This window comes from Zosterops lateralis, assembly GCF_965231275.1.
Source record: "Zosterops lateralis genome assembly, chromosome: 1".
In the NCBI taxonomy this organism is placed as follows: Eukaryota; Metazoa; Chordata; class Aves; order Passeriformes; family Zosteropidae; genus Zosterops; species Zosterops lateralis.
In genome coordinates, this window is record NC_139762.1 from 99,999,641 (window position 1) to 100,016,278 (window position 16,638).

At 44.1% G+C, this 16,638-nt stretch overlaps 1 protein-coding gene across 1 annotated transcript in view; it reads right to left on the reverse strand.

Moving 5' to 3' along the window:
- Nucleotides 1–1,370: 1,370 nt before the first annotated feature.
- TUBB6 (tubulin beta 6 class V) overlaps nt 1,371–16,638 on the reverse strand; it is a 35,735-nt gene continuing 20,467 nt past the window's right edge. Inside the window, exons 2-5 of the mRNA XM_083877219.1 lie at nt 9,099–9,171; nt 8,484–8,592; nt 7,259–7,369; nt 1,371–2,966 (exon numbers count right to left, since the gene is read on the reverse strand). Coding sequence (XP_083733345.1) covers nt 1,903–2,966; nt 7,259–7,369; nt 8,484–8,592; nt 9,099–9,155 — 1,341 coding nt within the window. The 5' untranslated portion in view covers nt 9,156–9,171 and the 3' untranslated portion in view covers nt 1,371–1,902. The remainder of the gene's footprint in view (nt 2,967–7,258; nt 7,370–8,483; nt 8,593–9,098; nt 9,172–16,638) is intronic.

Below are 16,638 nucleotides of genomic sequence, written 5' to 3' on the forward strand. Positions count from 1 at the left end.
ATCCTTCTCCCTTTCAAAGCAAATAGTCATCAACCATTTACAAAGAATCAACTTCACTTTGAAGTTCAATGGTTTTACTCCCAATGGATTTTGCTTTGTATTGTCCTGCACAGTAATTTCTCTTCAATGTATATTGTGTTATAACTTTATCTCATGCTGTAGTTAATACATAGCCAACATCTCACATTTATAAAATGTGTATTAAAAGTGCTCCATGGCTATTCATAAATCCTGCAGGCATCACTAGACATAGCAAAGAATGTGGCCCCTGTGAATTTGCTGACTCCTCTATGATCCTTCTAAAGACAATCAGACAGGCCCTCCCAAGCTCTGCCTGTGTGCCAAAGGCAGTCTGGTTGGCATGTTCCAGCAACTGTCTCAACCTCTGAGGGCACTTTCTGGAAAAAACTTGTACTTGATTAAAGTTAGTTTAGTTCCATTTCTGTGTGGAATAGAATTGAGCAGACAGCTTCAGGTTGTGTGTTGCCAGGCTTATATACTTCCTAAAGTACTGCCTTGTTCCCCAAATCCCAAACTAGCAAAGCATCATCTTGTCAGGACCAGCAGACATTTGGAAATTTCACTGTTTGTAAAGTGCCTTTCTAAGTATTGAGCAACAGTTCTGCTTGGAAAGTGCTTCTGAAAGCAAGAAGAAAAAGCAAGAGTTCTTGAAACATTTAAAGTTTGGATTTCCAGAGGTTTTCTCCTTTGTTTGCTTGCTTTGTTGCCTAGGAACTGGCCTAAATAAGACTCCAAGTAGACAGAGTGTTCTCTGGTAGAGCTCTCTAATGGAGAAGGGCTGTTTAATTGATATGAGCAGAAACATAAAGCATGCACGGAGAGCAAATGCCCAGCAGCCACTTTGTCAGCTGGCTTAGGCAGAGGCCTTTCTGGCTTGGCTTTAGTGGGGGCAGATAAACCTGTTGTTCATCTTTCATTTTGCCAACAGCTTTGAGTATCATGTATAAATGCTCTTGTACTTTAACCTTTACCTGTCCGGCTGTTTTAGCCTATCTTGGTAGCAAGATGCACAGCATCTGTAGGTGTGGTGAACTTAAAAACCCAGGTAGTGAGTTCTGCTGGCACACAGCCTATGTCCCCTGCCCCACCATGATCTGTGGAATATCTGGATTTCAGTGACATGGGCTGGGTTAGGAATAGCATCAGAAGACCAGTAGGATGTCGGGGTGCCATTTTAAACCCCCGAGTTTCATGACAAACATATCACAAATGGAGGGATTTCACACATATCATCTGTGATTATTCAGCAGCAGCAAGTGATGAAGTCACATCACACAAATCCAGCCTCTAGCCTGCAGCTCACTGTGTATTTATGTAGCATTGACTGCCCAGAACACTTCTGCTTGAGAGGGTACTATTAATTTTTATTTTTAGAGGACTGGAATCAAATATCACTGGTAACAGTTACTGTACATAATACCTAAAAACTTTTTTTCTTTTATTAGGAATAAATTTTGATTCTGGCAGTTCGGTATTGTACATTTGGTACAGAATACTTCAAGCTCACAAGATTTTCTTACTCATAATTGGATGAAAATAGTGCATTTGTAGACTTTCAAGCCTATTTTACATCTCTTCTACAAGTTTAGGGATGACAACCCTAAAGAAAAAAGATTCCAAACTAGCAATGTCCACGTTCAGACTCTTAGGCCAAAGTTTTAACTGAATACCTTACATTTGTCCCATGAATAGAAATGGACCAATTTCCAGAAATCCTGAATGTTCTCAGTGATCCAAATGGACTCTGAAGAGCACTACTAACATCTGAAATTCATGCTCCCTTTTTTATTATTTTTTAAATGTAAATATGGATTTACAAGCCTAATTATCAGAAATCCAGATTTGAGAATTTGGCCCGGAAAAATCTCACACCTAATTTTTTTATTCATTGATCTCTTCTTCATCATCTTCAAACGCTTCCTCTCCATCATTTGCTGTTGCTTCTTGGTATTGCTGATACTCTGAAACCAGGTCATTCATGTTGCTTTCTGCTTCAGTAAATTCCATTTCATCCATTCCCTCTCCTGTGAACCAGTGGAGGAAGGCCTTTCTCCTGAACATGGCGGAGAACTGCTCCGAGATCCTTTTGAAGAGCTCTTGGATGGCCGTGCTGTTGCCAATGAAGGTGGAGGCCATCTTGAGGCCGCGGGGAGGAATGTCACACACCGCCACCTTGACATTGTTGGGGATCCACTCCACAAAGTAGCTGCTGTTCTTGTTCTGGATGGCCAACATCTGCTCGTCCACCTCCTTCATGGACATGGGGCCGCGGAAGACGGTGGCCACGGTCAGATACCGGCCGTGCCTTGGGTCACAAGCTGCCATCATGTTTTTGGCATCGAACATCTGCTGGGTGAGCTCTGGCACCGTGAGCGCTCGGTACTGCTGGCTGCCTCGTGCCGTCAAGGGAGCAAAGCCTGGCATGAAGAAGTGAAGGCGCGGGAAGGGGACCATATTTACTGCCAGCTTCCGGAGGTCGGCGTTGAGCTGGCCTGGGAACCGCAGGGATGTGGTCACCCCGCTCATGGTGGCGGAGACCAAGTGGTTTAAATCGCCGTAGGTGGGAGTGGTGAGCTTCAGGGTGCGGAAGCAAATGTCATACAGCGCTTCATTGTCGATGCAGTAGGTTTCATCCGTGTTCTCAACCAGCTGGTGCACCGAAAGCGTAGCATTGTACGGCTCCACCACTGTGTCAGAAACCTTAGGGGAAGGCATGACACTGAAGGTATTCATTATCCTGTCCGGGTATTCCTCTCGGATCTTGCTGATGAGTAGGGTTCCCATGCCAGACCCTGTCCCTCCTCCCAGAGAGTGAGTGAGCTGAAATCCTTGCAAGCAATCGCAGTGCTCACTCTCTTTCCTTACTACGTCAAGCACAGAGTCAACCAGCTCTGCCCCTTCCGTATAGTGTCCTTTAGCCCAGTTGTTTCCTGCACCAGTTTGTCCTAAAATAAGACACAACAGGGAAAGAAAATATACAGAATTATTGGCAAGGTTTGATATTTGCACACCTAATGGACTCACATCTGTTAACTAAAGTTGCTATAAGTCTGTCAGGTAGATAACTGTGCTCTTCAGTTTTGCCTACAAATATCTCTGGAAGTATCAACATAAACTTTTTATACAGTCTCTTGCAGTTTGCATTAATGCCTTTGGGCGTTTTGTTTTGGTTTGTTTGTTTGTTTTCTTTTTTGTCATTTTACCTTCCATAAATGCAAAGATTGCCTTAATTCCTTGTTTTGACAACTTTCACACTGCCAATCCTGATGATTCTGTAAACACAACATGACTGTTTAATATTTAAATGCTTTCTGTCTGTAAGGACCATGATGCATGCAAAGCTAAATCGCAGATACATATATCTGAATGAAGATGAGAGGTTCTTGCACTGTTCTTATGAGCGAAAGAGAAAACATTGTCATTAAAGAATAAAACTGGGCTTCAGAATCTTATTTAACTTGTTATATCAAGAACTATAGCTTTTTAAATTCATGGTTACCTAGTCTGAATAAAAATAGTGATCAATAGAAGTCTCAGGGACATTATTTCAAAAACTTAAAAGTTAAGTGCCTTTACTGATTTCCTTAAAAACATTCTTCAGGATATGCAAAATGACTTGCAAAACTTCCCAAGGCTTCCTTTCTTGCTTTAGGTGTCACTCAGTTTATTAAGATAAACAGTGTGGATCATTTGCTATTGTCACTTTTTTGTTATTGCTTAGATAATGAGGACGATTAAATTGGGGAATCAGTTTTTTAGTAGTCCTGTTCCTCACAGTGTGGAACAGTGTTCTTCCTGTATGTGTATAGTAGTCTATACACATACATTGTGCCACTGAACTCACTTAGGGTACTTCTGGGAGTGGTATTCAGACAGAGCAATAGTTTCAGAATTAAGTATAGAACTGGCAAATTCTCTACTGCTCCCCAAGACCTTCTCTTCCCTTCCTATTACCATGTTTCATTTCAATTCCAATGGCACCATGTTGGTGTCAAACATATGAACCAGGGAAACTTCTGGCTGGGACACTTATGAAATCCTATGCACCTTTTTTTTTCCCACTGCATAAATGCTTAGTTTCCTCATAGTGTATTTGGTTAGTTAAGGCATTGTTTTGTATGTTGCTGTATTTTCCTTTCTTTGAGCCTAGGGAGCTCAGCACTTCCTGTCCAGCTGGGCAAAGCACAAAGTAATATCCTTCCAGAATTAAATATGTTTGTAAGCACCTGCAGCCTGCTTGAGCAGATCCCCCTGTGGACAGGGCAGCACATCAGGATGCACAGAAACAGGCAGACCACTCCAAAATGCAGAAGGCATTTATCTCCTAATGGAAATAAATTCTGATTTTAGGACAACTATCAGCTACTCCTGTGGCAAAATACACTCCATGTCAGCCATGTGCCTAGGGACTCCAGCATTTTCACTGGAGATTTCCTGCTTCCAGAACCACTTGCTCTATAGCACTGTAAGACCACCACAGCACAGAGCATGTAAACATGCCCTGGAAGCTCCAGACTTCTTACCCCATGGCAATACAGTCTGGAGGTGCCAGGGCCCTAACAAGGCTGCCACATACCTGGAAATCAGGATCGCAATCCTGTGAAACTCTACTGGATGCCCTTCACTTATCACTACCTACCTGACCTCTGAAAATCTAAGGCAAACACATAGAAGTGATCAAATTTCACCAGGACAAAACTGTCTACATGGAAAATGAGCCTGTGCCTATAAAACTCAGGATCTGGAAAATCTTCTGCCAATCCTGGAAGTCCATCCTCAGCATTCTGTGTCTGTCATTTGCCAGGATCTAAAGAAGCCTACATGAAGCAATCCCACAACTTAGCTGCACTCTTGGCACCTCCAGATCCTCCTATCACTCTTTCTTTCACCAACATGCTGTAATGGGTTATCACACATGTTCAGGTTGAGCTGTACATGCAGAGAAGTCATTCGTCTAACAGTCAATTTATTTTTTAATCCCTAAAATGGCAACTGTTTCCTACAAACTTCTTTCACTTCTCTACTCTCTTCACTGCTCAAAATATAAGATAAACCTGGTAAAAGAGCTCAGTAGCTTGTATATTAACCCTTAGGAGCCTGGTGTTAACAGCCCTGCTGCAGAGCTTGCCTTTGACTGCCAGACAGCTATTTTGTGCTTGTCCCCATCAGTTCATACAAATAAAACTGGAGTGGCATCTCTGTAGCAAATCTAGCAATGGTGTACACAAGAAAAGAACAAGAAATGCAGAAATGTGCAAGTGAAAACTGGTTAACAGGAGAAGACACATCAGAGCTCCCAGCAGCTCCTGGTGGGCAGTTGTGTGCTGTCAGAAGGCCAGGAGGCCTGCTGCTCTCATACAGCAAGATCATTCCACCTGCAGTTCTTCACCTTTTAAATCACTACCTTGTCAACACAGGCATTGAAGTATAAGGATTATGTTGTGTCCATCTCAAATCTCTTGCTGGTTTGATATAAAATTCCTGTATTTGGAGTGTGTGACCATGAATTGAATACATCTGCATGAAATCCTGATTGGTGGCCCATGGTTACTTGCAGTGGAGACATGGGCACATGCAGGTTTATACAAGCAGAGGTGGAAAATATCCCAATCAGAATGAGCCCATACAGCCTGGGGTATGGGACTGCCAGCTTCTGCCACAAAATCCTTTCTGGGCCCAGGCCAGATTTTTAAAAGAGAAAACAAAATGCTTTGTTGGCTTTTGACACAGAAGATCATTACTTCAGCGCTCAGCCATTCTACATTATTCAGCAGGTTGGGAGGACAGTGCCTGACGCTGGCAGAGGCCTCTGTCAGATACGAGTGGATCACATGCTGTTGGTTCATTGTTATCTTGGCAGGAAGGGAGTGCAGCAAACTGGACTATTGTTGAAGACGTTCTGAATTGATTTTGCTCCGGTTTTACTGGTGGTGTGCCAAACTGTAAAGCTCCAGTTCAGGTATTTCCATAGGTCAGGTGAATTCACTTTCAGAGGGCTTGTGTGGTTCATTCAGGTGAAAGGGAATGAAAGGAAAAACCTGAATATAGAAACAGACTTCATAAAGCTGCCTATGTCTATGGCTTTTCTCCCTAAGCTTACTTCTACATGTTGTAACTTACAGCTCCTTTGGAACAGACCCTTAACATCACTGCCATGGACTTTACAGGAGAACAACATGGATAGCATAAAAGTTGTAAGTCAAAGACTTAAAGGAACTCTGCATGGCTTTTTTTACTCCCCTCTCCAACCCCAACAACCCAGACTGAAGTTTGTTTTATACCACCCAAACTATGTTTATCTTTCCTCTGTCTGTCCCTGGCAATGTTCCTTCCTTATGTTAACACAACATACCAAACTAAGTTCCAACCTAAGCTTGCCTTGTCAGGAGGAAATGTGTTTGTGGCTAGTGCAGACTGAGAAACCAAGAGAACATGGAAGTTCTCATGGTAGCTTTCATTCAGACTTCTTGTTTCAGCAAGTGGCTCACTTAACTTCCACATGGTGTTTCTCCTTTAGTGCAAAGGGACTGATAATGCTTCTGTACTTCATGAGGATACTTTGAAAGGGTAATGTGCATTTTTAAGCTCAGATGGAAAGTACTAGAGAAGTCCAAAGTTAAGGAGTAAAAGCAAAAACAACCCTCTGCAAAAACACTACAAAACCAAAACATCTCCATGTACTCTCAGACTGTTCCTCATCATGCTAGAAAATAACCCAGTAACTGGCTATGTATGTGTTTTCCATATTACTGCTGATCTTCTTCCACTGTTACTATACTGCAAGGATATGCTGAAAAAGTTTAATTACACAGCCTAAAAACAATTCTGTGCTCAAGCATTTAATGTGAATTTAAGTGAAGAGTTGTCTGGTTGGTTTGTGGTTGAGGTTTTCCCTCCTCCCTCCATTTTCTGCAGAACCTCTGTGCATTTTGTTATAAAGAACTGGCTTCAGGATTTCTCTGGAGTTATATATGTGGAAAGCAAATGCACTTTATCTGAATACCAGAGGAAACTTCCAGCAGTTTGCTAACCAAAGGAATGATCAACAGAAGAATAACTTTTTCAGTTAACAGGATGTTTTGACTGGCTTACAGATAATTGCAATTCCATTGACAGCTATTAGGATTTCTCAATAGAATCACCTTGGAACAGGGAGACTGATGTTTTTGGACCATTTGCTTGGTAATCAAACAGGCACAGAAGAGCTCTGTTTTTTTTAAAAGAAACATGCACATACCAAAGATGAAATTATCGGGCCGAAAGAGCTGACCAAAGAGACCAGACCGCACACTATCCATGGTTCCCGGCTCCAAGTCCAGTAACACTGCTCTGGGTACAAATTTGTGGGCTACAACAAAAAGTAAGCATGCCCTTAATGTTCAGAAATAAGCTAACACAGTTATAGCTTTTAATACACAAAAATATTATGTCTCATATTGTTAGTCTAATATATAGTTCATACATATATAAGCAGCTCCTATACAGAAAGTCATGGTGGTGAGAAACTCCCCTCCATAGGAATATATCAATTCAGCTTGGAAAACAAACCTGACATAATTTGGGCTCTACAGATTTTACATTTTGTAAACTCTTTATTAGCAAGAGATACTAAGGAGTTTCTGATTAGAGAGAAATTGTTTACTTGTTCTTTTTAACAAAGTAGGTAATCTTTTCTGTCAATATCAGGGTGAGTGAAGTGCTTATGCTGAAGTTATCCTAACACATCTCCACAAACTTTTATTCTTGAAGGATTCTCCTCCACTGAAAGAGCTACTTGGTGTACATGGCAGACAGCAGTAGTCAGCACATCTACCACAAAGCACAAAATAAACAATCTGTGTCAAGCTGAGTTCTTTCAAGGAAATTCAGGTAAATAATATGAATTAATCCCAGCTGGACAAAAGATTAAACATTCACACTTGCAGGTTCATGTCCAGACCAAAGGACCCTAGATCCCCATTTTACTGTGAACACCTTCCAACAGCAGAGGACTCTGAGGACTTGAATGCCTTTGGCATCTTGTTAATGAAACAGTTCTCCATTACCTGTGACCCAACCCTCTCATTCATGAAAATTAAAGAGAGAGTACTACAGATGGGGCTCATAAAGCCAACAGTTTAATTTGGAGTAATTGAAGAAGTGCATTTGGTGAAGTAGTCAGCAAGCAAATGCAGAATTTGAAGAGCAAATGCCTACCATGATGTGAAATAATAAACAAACCTCCACCTTCAGACCCTAAGGACAGCCCCTTGTGCCACTTCTCTGTCTGGGGAGATAGCACCCAGCTATCTTAACACCATGTAAGAAAGCAGACAGTATATTTCTGTTGAGCTGGGCACAGCTGTGGCACGTGAGGAGCGCGGCCAGATGTGCGATATGGCTTCATGAGCCCGTCCTCTTCTGCTCCAGCGCCCCTTCCCGCGGAGCCCCCTGTCCCGCGCCCCTGGCCGCCCCGCACTCACAGGATGATTCATTGTAGTAGACATTGATCCTCTCCAGCTGCAGCGCTGAGTCACCCACATAACCTCCGGCTGGGTCAATGCCGTGCTCATCGCTTATCACTTCCCAAAACTGAGGGAGGAAGAGCGAGAAGCGGGTTGGGAGCTTTCCTGCGGAGCACGGGGGGCCCTGCCCGGCTCCCGGCGGCAGCTGCCGGATTCCAGGCGTGCCCGCGCCCCTCCCTGATCCAAACGGGATCCAAACCCCGGGATCCGCCGGCTGCGCGCCCTCGGGGCCGCCCGGACCTGCCGCCCTCCCCCGCCCCTCAGCCGCACCCTGGCCGGCCCAAACATGATAAAAGTTTTTAAAACTTTTTTTTAGAATTTGTCCCGTTTGGTTTCGGTACTTCCCGAGGCCTTTTATGGTCCCGGGGAGCGGAGCGATGCCGGCGCCGCTCGGGAGGGGCTCGGGCGGCCGGACACGGGGAGCGGGGCTGGCACGGCACGGCACAGCCCAGCCCGGCACGGCACAGCCCCGGGTGTGCAGCAGTCCCGGGGCTCCAACAGCCCCCAGGAACCACCGGGGGAGCCCCCCGGTGGCTCAGAGGCTCCGCCAGCAGCGGCTCCCTCCGGGCTCACCTTGGTGCCGATCTGGTTCCCGCACTGTCCCGCCTGGATGTGCACGATCTCCCTCATGGCTGCGCCCCGCTGTCCCTCTGCCCTGCCCGGCCCTGCCCTGCCCGGCTGTGCGCCGCGCCCTCGCACCGGGCGGCGCTTTATGCGCTTTATCCGCTCCCCCCGCCCGCCCGGAGCCGCCCCCGCCCGGCACCGCCCCCAGCACCGGCCCCGCTCTGTGCCCCGGCCCCGCTCTGTGCCCCGACCCCGCTCTGTGCCCGGCCCCGCACTGTGCCCGGCCCCGCTCTGTGCCCCGGCCCCGCTCTGTGCCCCGACCCCGCACTGTGCCCCGGCCCCGCACTGTGCCCCGGCCCCGCGGGGTCCTGCTGCTCCCGCCCGCGCTCTGCTGCTCACCCCAAACCCAGCTCAGCAACGGGGCTCCGCCCGGCGTCTGCACCCCCGAGCGCGGCCGGACACTGTCGCCTTCTCCGTCCCCTGTCCCGCGTCCCCTGCCCCGACCGGCCCGCACACCGCAGCCTCTGCTCTAGAATTCTTCTGAGGTAGAATTTATTTGCAGAAAGGTTGATGAGATTGGAACAGGCTGCCCAGGGAGGCAGTGGAGCCCCTGGAGGTGTCTAAGGGAAGGCTGGATGTGGCACCTGGTGCCATGGTCTGGGTGACATGGGAGTGTTTAGTCATGGGTTAGGTTCGATATCTCAGAGGTATTTCCCAACCCGACTGATCCAGTCGCTCTGTGATTCTGTGAAGGGGCAGCATCCAAAAGAATGGGTGGCCCTTCTCTGTGCCTTGCCATCTTTTTCACACAGCTCTTTCCTGGTGGTTTTTTTTGTTTTGTTTTGTTTTGTTTTGTTTTGTTGTTGTTTGTTTGTTTGTTTGTTTGTGGGTTTTTTGTGTGGGTTTTTTTTTTTTGTTTTTTTGTGTGTGTGTGTGTGTGTTGTTTGTTTGTTTGTTTGATTGGTTGGGGGTTTTTGTTTTGGTTCTTCTTGTTTGGTTGGTTGGTTCATTGGTGTTTTTATTTTGGTTCATGTTTTTTTGATTGATTGATTGATTGATTGGTTGGTTGGGGGTTTTCTTTTGGTTCTTGTTTGTTTGATTGATTGGCTGGAGTTTTGTTTTGGTTCTTGTTTGGGGGTTTTGTTTTGGTTCTTGTTTGTTTGGGAGTTTTGTTTGGTTCTTGTTTGTTTGTAGGTAGGTTGGTTGGTTTTTGGGGGTTTTCTTTTGCCAGTAAGACAAGCTTCTGCCTGAAAGTTGTAACTGGGATGTCAAGCAGTCTGCGGAGCAACTTTCCTGAGAGCTCATGTCATCACAATACAAAGCATGCCCTGGGATATACACATTTTGAAATGGCTTGATTTTTAATGAAAAAGGAGATTTTCTTTCCCCTCCAGAGAGGAAGCCACTTCCCACAGCTGCTGAAGCTTTATGATCCCTTTGGGTAACTGCTGCACAGCTTCCCAAGTAGAGGGTGCCTGCTGTCAGGCCAGCATGACTCTTCCATGGGATGCCATTGTCTGTATAGCCCGTTCCAGAATTTAGGCCTGGTGGGAGACATTCATCTGTCCATGCACATCTGTGCTGCCCGACCCAGCCTCTGCCGTGTTCTGTAACTGCAGCCCTGAGGTGGAGTTACAGAACCTCTTTATCCACTTGTTGAAAAGTGGCTCTTCTGGAGAACAATCTCGAGTGCTCTCTACAGCTTGAACACAGTCAAGGTAGCCCCCAGTGATAAATATATAACCTCCAAAAAACCCAGAATCTGTATATTGGGGGGCCACCTGCTGCCTGTGTGCCCTTACATTTCTGTGACATGACTGATGTCAGCTCATCTCTGTGCTCTCAGCTCCAGCCTTGCCTTTCCATGAATGTTCTTCAGCAGGGCTTGTAGCATCTTGCAAATGACCTCCAAGTAGCCCACATGCATCATGCTAGGCTGAGTCAAACGTCTTTCTGACATCAGGGAAGCAGCTGGAGGATCAGGATCAGCGTGTTTGCCTTCCAAGGAGCCATTAGCTGGAGGAGGACTGGATACTGTGTGCCTTTTTCTCTGCCGAAGGACTCGAAATAAGTGTCCTTCTGTGTGTGATCTGCATTTTTGGAAGAGATCCACAAACAAGTCATAATTCAGCAGCCTGATTAGTGAGGTTGTCTTAGACATTGCCTGAATCTATATGTCCTTGACTATGGCTTCCAGGCCTGGCTTTCCCCATGCTTTGCAAATCCTCCCATTTACTGTTCATACTTGCCATTGTCTCTCCTGTTGCTGGTATGCCAGTTTTTAAAATCCAGTAGCTTCCCAGATCCAGGTAGTGGTAAGGCTGGATGTGTGTTCCCAGTAGGCTCACACACATACAGATATAGGCATGGCTGGCCACCCTGACTAGCCCAGGCAGAAAACACAGCACTCACACGAAGACAAACAGCATTAATGGCCTCATCCTGTTTCCCTCCCTGGCTGATCAGGACAGAAGCCCGTTAATGGAAAATATATATGCATTTGTATACATCTATGCAATATGGATCCCTCTATAGCTGGTCTGAGACACTAATCTTATTCTGTTGTTAACACCTGAATTCCAACTCTTTCCAGTTGCTGGCAAGGGCAAATATTATCCCAGAGGCCTACAGTTCCACTCTAGTTACTGGTAATCAGCTCTATAGCTATGAACTATGGCTCCCTTGTCCAGTGCTGGCTTTAGGACACTCAGCCTGTTCAGTATCTGACCTCTAGATCCCCAGTTGCCTCACACAGAGATACAAACAGGCAAACAAGTTTCTCTGGTAGCTAGTCCACAGTTGTGGCCTTACCAGTAGCTGACCCCACCACAATTTCCTCAGCAGGTGAACCCCTTGTTTCTCCAGCAGCCAGCTCAGAGATCCTCTGGTCTCTTTACTTTCTTTCCTGGACTCATGGCTGCTTCAAAACTTGACTTCCACCTGCCCTGGCTTGCTGTTTGCTAGTGACCACACATGGACGTGCACATTGACACAAAGTGTGTGCTCTCGTTTCTCCAGTTGCTGCATCCAAGACACACAGGCTGACTGAGACAGACTGAGATGGTCAGGTGCAAGGTGTAGGCAGACAAGCATACTCACCCACAATTTGTTTGCATCCAATCAGATCACTTTAGCCCCATATCCTTTTATTTTTCTATATCAAACCATCTTTATGCCCTCTTACCCCCACCTTTGATCCCTCCTCTAAACATCCCAAAAGTTGTCTTGTACGATCCCAAAGATGTTCTTCCCCTCCATCCCCCTGAGATTCCCAACCCTCTCAGGCAGTAACTTCTCTCTGTACAGTTATCCATGGAGCCTCTCCCACTGACTGGTGGTGATGGGTGTCACACCAGACCCCAGGCTCAACCCTCACTGAGGGACAGTGTCAGTCAGCTCTGATAGATCAGAGGCTCCTTTTCTCTGGGTATGCTCTTGGATCTCTCCACCTGTTCCTTTGTGCTCCTTTTCATTTGTGGAAATAAACCTTGAATCACATAACCCAGCAGTAGGTCAAACCCACATAATCATCTGAATCAAATTACATTTTAAGAATAAAAGTAAGAAGGTACAAATGGACATAGGTAGGCAGTAAGGGGAAAAAAGAAGCAGTGAGAGTGTATTGTAGTAGTGCTTTTAGTCCATGTGCCTTCTGAAGAGCTGTGTAAGTTGCACTGCCAACACCTGTAATTTTGAAAGCTTTGTCTACTGTTTGTGAGCAGCAGTCAGTCAAGCAACATTTAGAGCAAACTTCAGGCAGTTTTCCACACGTACAAAGTCACCCACTGAGGTACATAGAAGGCTGTAGAGCTGTGTGCCTGATGGAGGTGAGCAGCAACTTACCCAACAGATTTGCATGTACAAATTTTTTAGTTACATAAATAACTTTTAATTTTCAGTCAGACTTGAATCAACTTGCAGCTTCTCCATGTTTATTGCTGACAATCTGAAAGAAGACACTTTTGTTGATCACTGAATGTCAATGTACCTTCAAATCCTTTTCATCCATGCTTGTGTTTATTTAACAGTTCAGCTGATTTAGGCAGTGAAGGTGCCACTATAACCTGTGTCCATAGAAGCCTGCATGTTCTTCTTAAGTCTCCACGGCCTTGGTCTGGGATTTTAAAAGTACTTAGATGTTTCAAGATCCTCCTATGTACTTAACTGTTATGGATTACTTATGGCTGTATTTTAAAACCTCACTAAAAACTTCTTAGAAATTTAAGGCACATAAATTTATCCTTGGGTGCTTCATCTGAGTCCATGAGATTCATTCTATATTTAGATTAATATAGAAACACACTGTAAATTCTGTACAATGGATTCTCACTTGTTATATTTGGCTCTCTCAGATATCTCTCTCTCACATACCTATAGTATATATTGACCTCTAGCCTTCATAATTCATAGTCTTTTTTTATTTCCTATTGACCCCATAGGTTAATTTAATACTTAGAGTATGGCTTTTTTTCCCACCATGCATAAAATAGGAGAAGAACTTCATTGTTGTTCCTTATTTATTTCCTTTTGCAATTTTAAATTAATTTCTGCGGTTAAAAATAATTAATTAATATATTCAACCTGAAAAATTAGTAAAATGTTGCAATAGCTACAACTCACCAGCTCAAATTTGCAGATTCATGCTCCAGGCAGCCTTTTCAACAATCAGTTTACATGACTTTACATACATTCTCAAGGTATCTAGTGCTCCCAAGTGTGAAAGCAAAAGACTAAATACTAGAAGATGTCCAAACTTGCATTTTAGGGAATGTCATGACCATTTATGATAGAGAGGATATTGATTAGGCCATATCCGAATTGGTCTGACATTTCTAGCTGGTAAAAACCCACGATAGATTATTTCTACTGGACAACTCTTTGTGCTCCTACGTGATGGGCTTAAATGTGATGTGATTCTTTATTCCTGTTGGTCAGAACTGACATGGTATCAGAGAGCAGCAGCAAATTAAATACTCACACTTATCTTGTGTGAGATCCAGCTGCTTTGAAACAGCTGCACACATTGACAGGGTGGGGTTATGGGGGGTTGTAGAGCCTTCAGTGTTCTGTCCTCAGCTTTTCTCATGCTCTCATTGCTCATGCACAGGCTGAATAGAAATGGATTCCTACAAGATGATGAATTTCACAAGGCGGGACAAAATGTGTAAAGTGCCTATGTTGCAGAGTAAAAGGATTTTCCAGTAATGGCAGCTCAAGCAACAGTCATGTCCCACAAAGTCACATGGAAATTTGCTTTAATGCTCTGGAAAAAAAACCAGTGAAGTTCTTCTGTATTTAGCCAGTCATATGATATGATTGTTAAGCTACTTCCTGCTTTTCAGGAAACACATTTGTGTTTATATCAGGGTTGTTGCTAAGACTATTTCTATTTACTGAAGTTTTTAAGGACTAGAGAGAAATTCAGGCCATAAGAGAACATTTAACAAGTTAGCTACTCTTTTCTTTTTACAAAATTATAAATTTGTTGCATTTTGATATTTAAGAATATCAGCAAGTGCCTATCCAGTATTCTAAAGGTTGTTAGCACTTATATTGAATATCAAAAGAATAAATATAATCCATATGGTGGATTTACTCTGACAGCTTGTAGCAGGCTAGTAAATGCTACTAAGTCCATGGTGACCTTTAAGAGGAAGGTCCAAATATCAGTCTACTTCCTCTCTTTCCTCTTTAGTCTGAAGAGTTTTATGCAAGTTAAGAAAGGGAAAAAATCTTAAAAGAATTTGCTTTTGGTTTTGGTTTTTGGGGTTTTTGGGGTTTTTTGGCTGGCTTCCTGACAAAACCAAGCATGGGAAGTCATGCTCCTGTTCAAGTATGTACCTGTGTATCTCCACCACTACTTCTTTTTCCATTGGCCTCTTGTGACAAAACCTACAAGAGGCACATGAATTACAGAGACACTGCAGCTGCAGATGAGTCCAGAAACAGCTCGAGAACCCAGGAAAAACATTTAAAAGGGGAAGTGAGACAGCAAGACACACACAGAGAAGTGTATGGCCTTTTAAGACAAACACCAGGCCACATATTTACCTCAGGTGTTTTGGAGCTTATATACTGCCCAGAAGAGCCATTATATCTCATGTACTTCTCAGTTTCTTGCTTTGTCACCCTCCTCACCCATTAAACTTGTTGCTGTGGCAGCTGTGGTTTCAAGAATTGCCACCTATGGTCAAACACAGTACTCAGGGGGTTGCCTTAATGGCACTCATCTGGCTGCTATCTGTAGCTGTCAGTGGAGATACTGCTGATGTTTGTTTTAGCCCACAAGATGCGCTCTGAACTTTGTAATGTTAAAGCAAAGGTCACTAAGTCAAGTCAGGGAAAATAGGTTAAGGTACAAAGTCCAAGGGACTGTGAAGTGACACTGGAAGAATTCCACCATCTCATCCAAAGGAGTTTCTAGCTGAATTTTCACACACTGTTATCACCATTTGACCAAATGGATGGAAAAATTTAACTCCAACCCTGAATGTTCATGTGTTTGAGAACAGGTGCTTTTGCACTTTCCAGCACTTAATGTCTTTTGATTTCTAATATATTTTCTGACCTTTGGAAATTAGTATTTTCTTTCAGCCCTTTGTTTCTCCCCATGCTTAGCCTCAATGCTAACAATTACTCATGCAGAGGACTTTTTGCACAGTTGGTCATAGTGATTTTTATGCAATAGTTGTAGCACCTGGAGCAGAGAGAAGCTTGTACCTGCCTGTTTTGTCAGGCAGAAATGTGTGTTTGGTGTGGCTGTGTTTTTAACCTCCATTCTAATCGGTCACTTAGCTACACAAACAAACAGAGCCAGAGAATGGGCTGTACTCTGTGTTCAGCAGATTCAGTAAAGGAGTCAGGCTAATGCTTCCTTACAGCTACAACCAAGACTATGGGAGTACAAAATTAAGGCAGGCATTTATCTATGTTCAATTCTCCAGCCTCTCTGCACATTAAAGATTTTGGGGAACCAATCTGTTTGGAGGACAGAGTGAAAACATAATTTAGCTGGAATGTATACCACCCACAATCTGTATCATGTGGTGAGTGAGTGGTACAGCTGTAAGAGGAAAATGAATATGAGATATTGACAGCTTGCTTTTGGAGTTTAGTCAGCTCTGAAAAGATGCCAATACAATACAGAGCTTATCAATGAAGTCCTGGTGTTTCGAGTGTAGGAGACATCAGAACAAGGACAAAAAGGTCTCTTAACCAGAAGTTGTGCTAAAGACTATCAGGGAAAAAAAGCATGTTTTGACCAGATGAGTGCATTGATGGCAGCTGGTCTTAAATAGATGGAAGATCTGTCTAATCTAGAATTCCATCTCTGACAGTAGTCAGTGATGGATGCTAGGGAAAGGATATGGTAATGCAATGCTGCTCCAAAAATGCCCTTCTACATCTGGCTGTCAGTGATTAAGCATTCACTGAACCATAGGAAGGATCTGGACCCCATATTTAACAGTTCTTTTCAAGTATCCTTGAAGTTATATAACTGGTTTTCAACCCAGTTACACTTTCAGCCTCCAAGTCTCCTATGCCATTG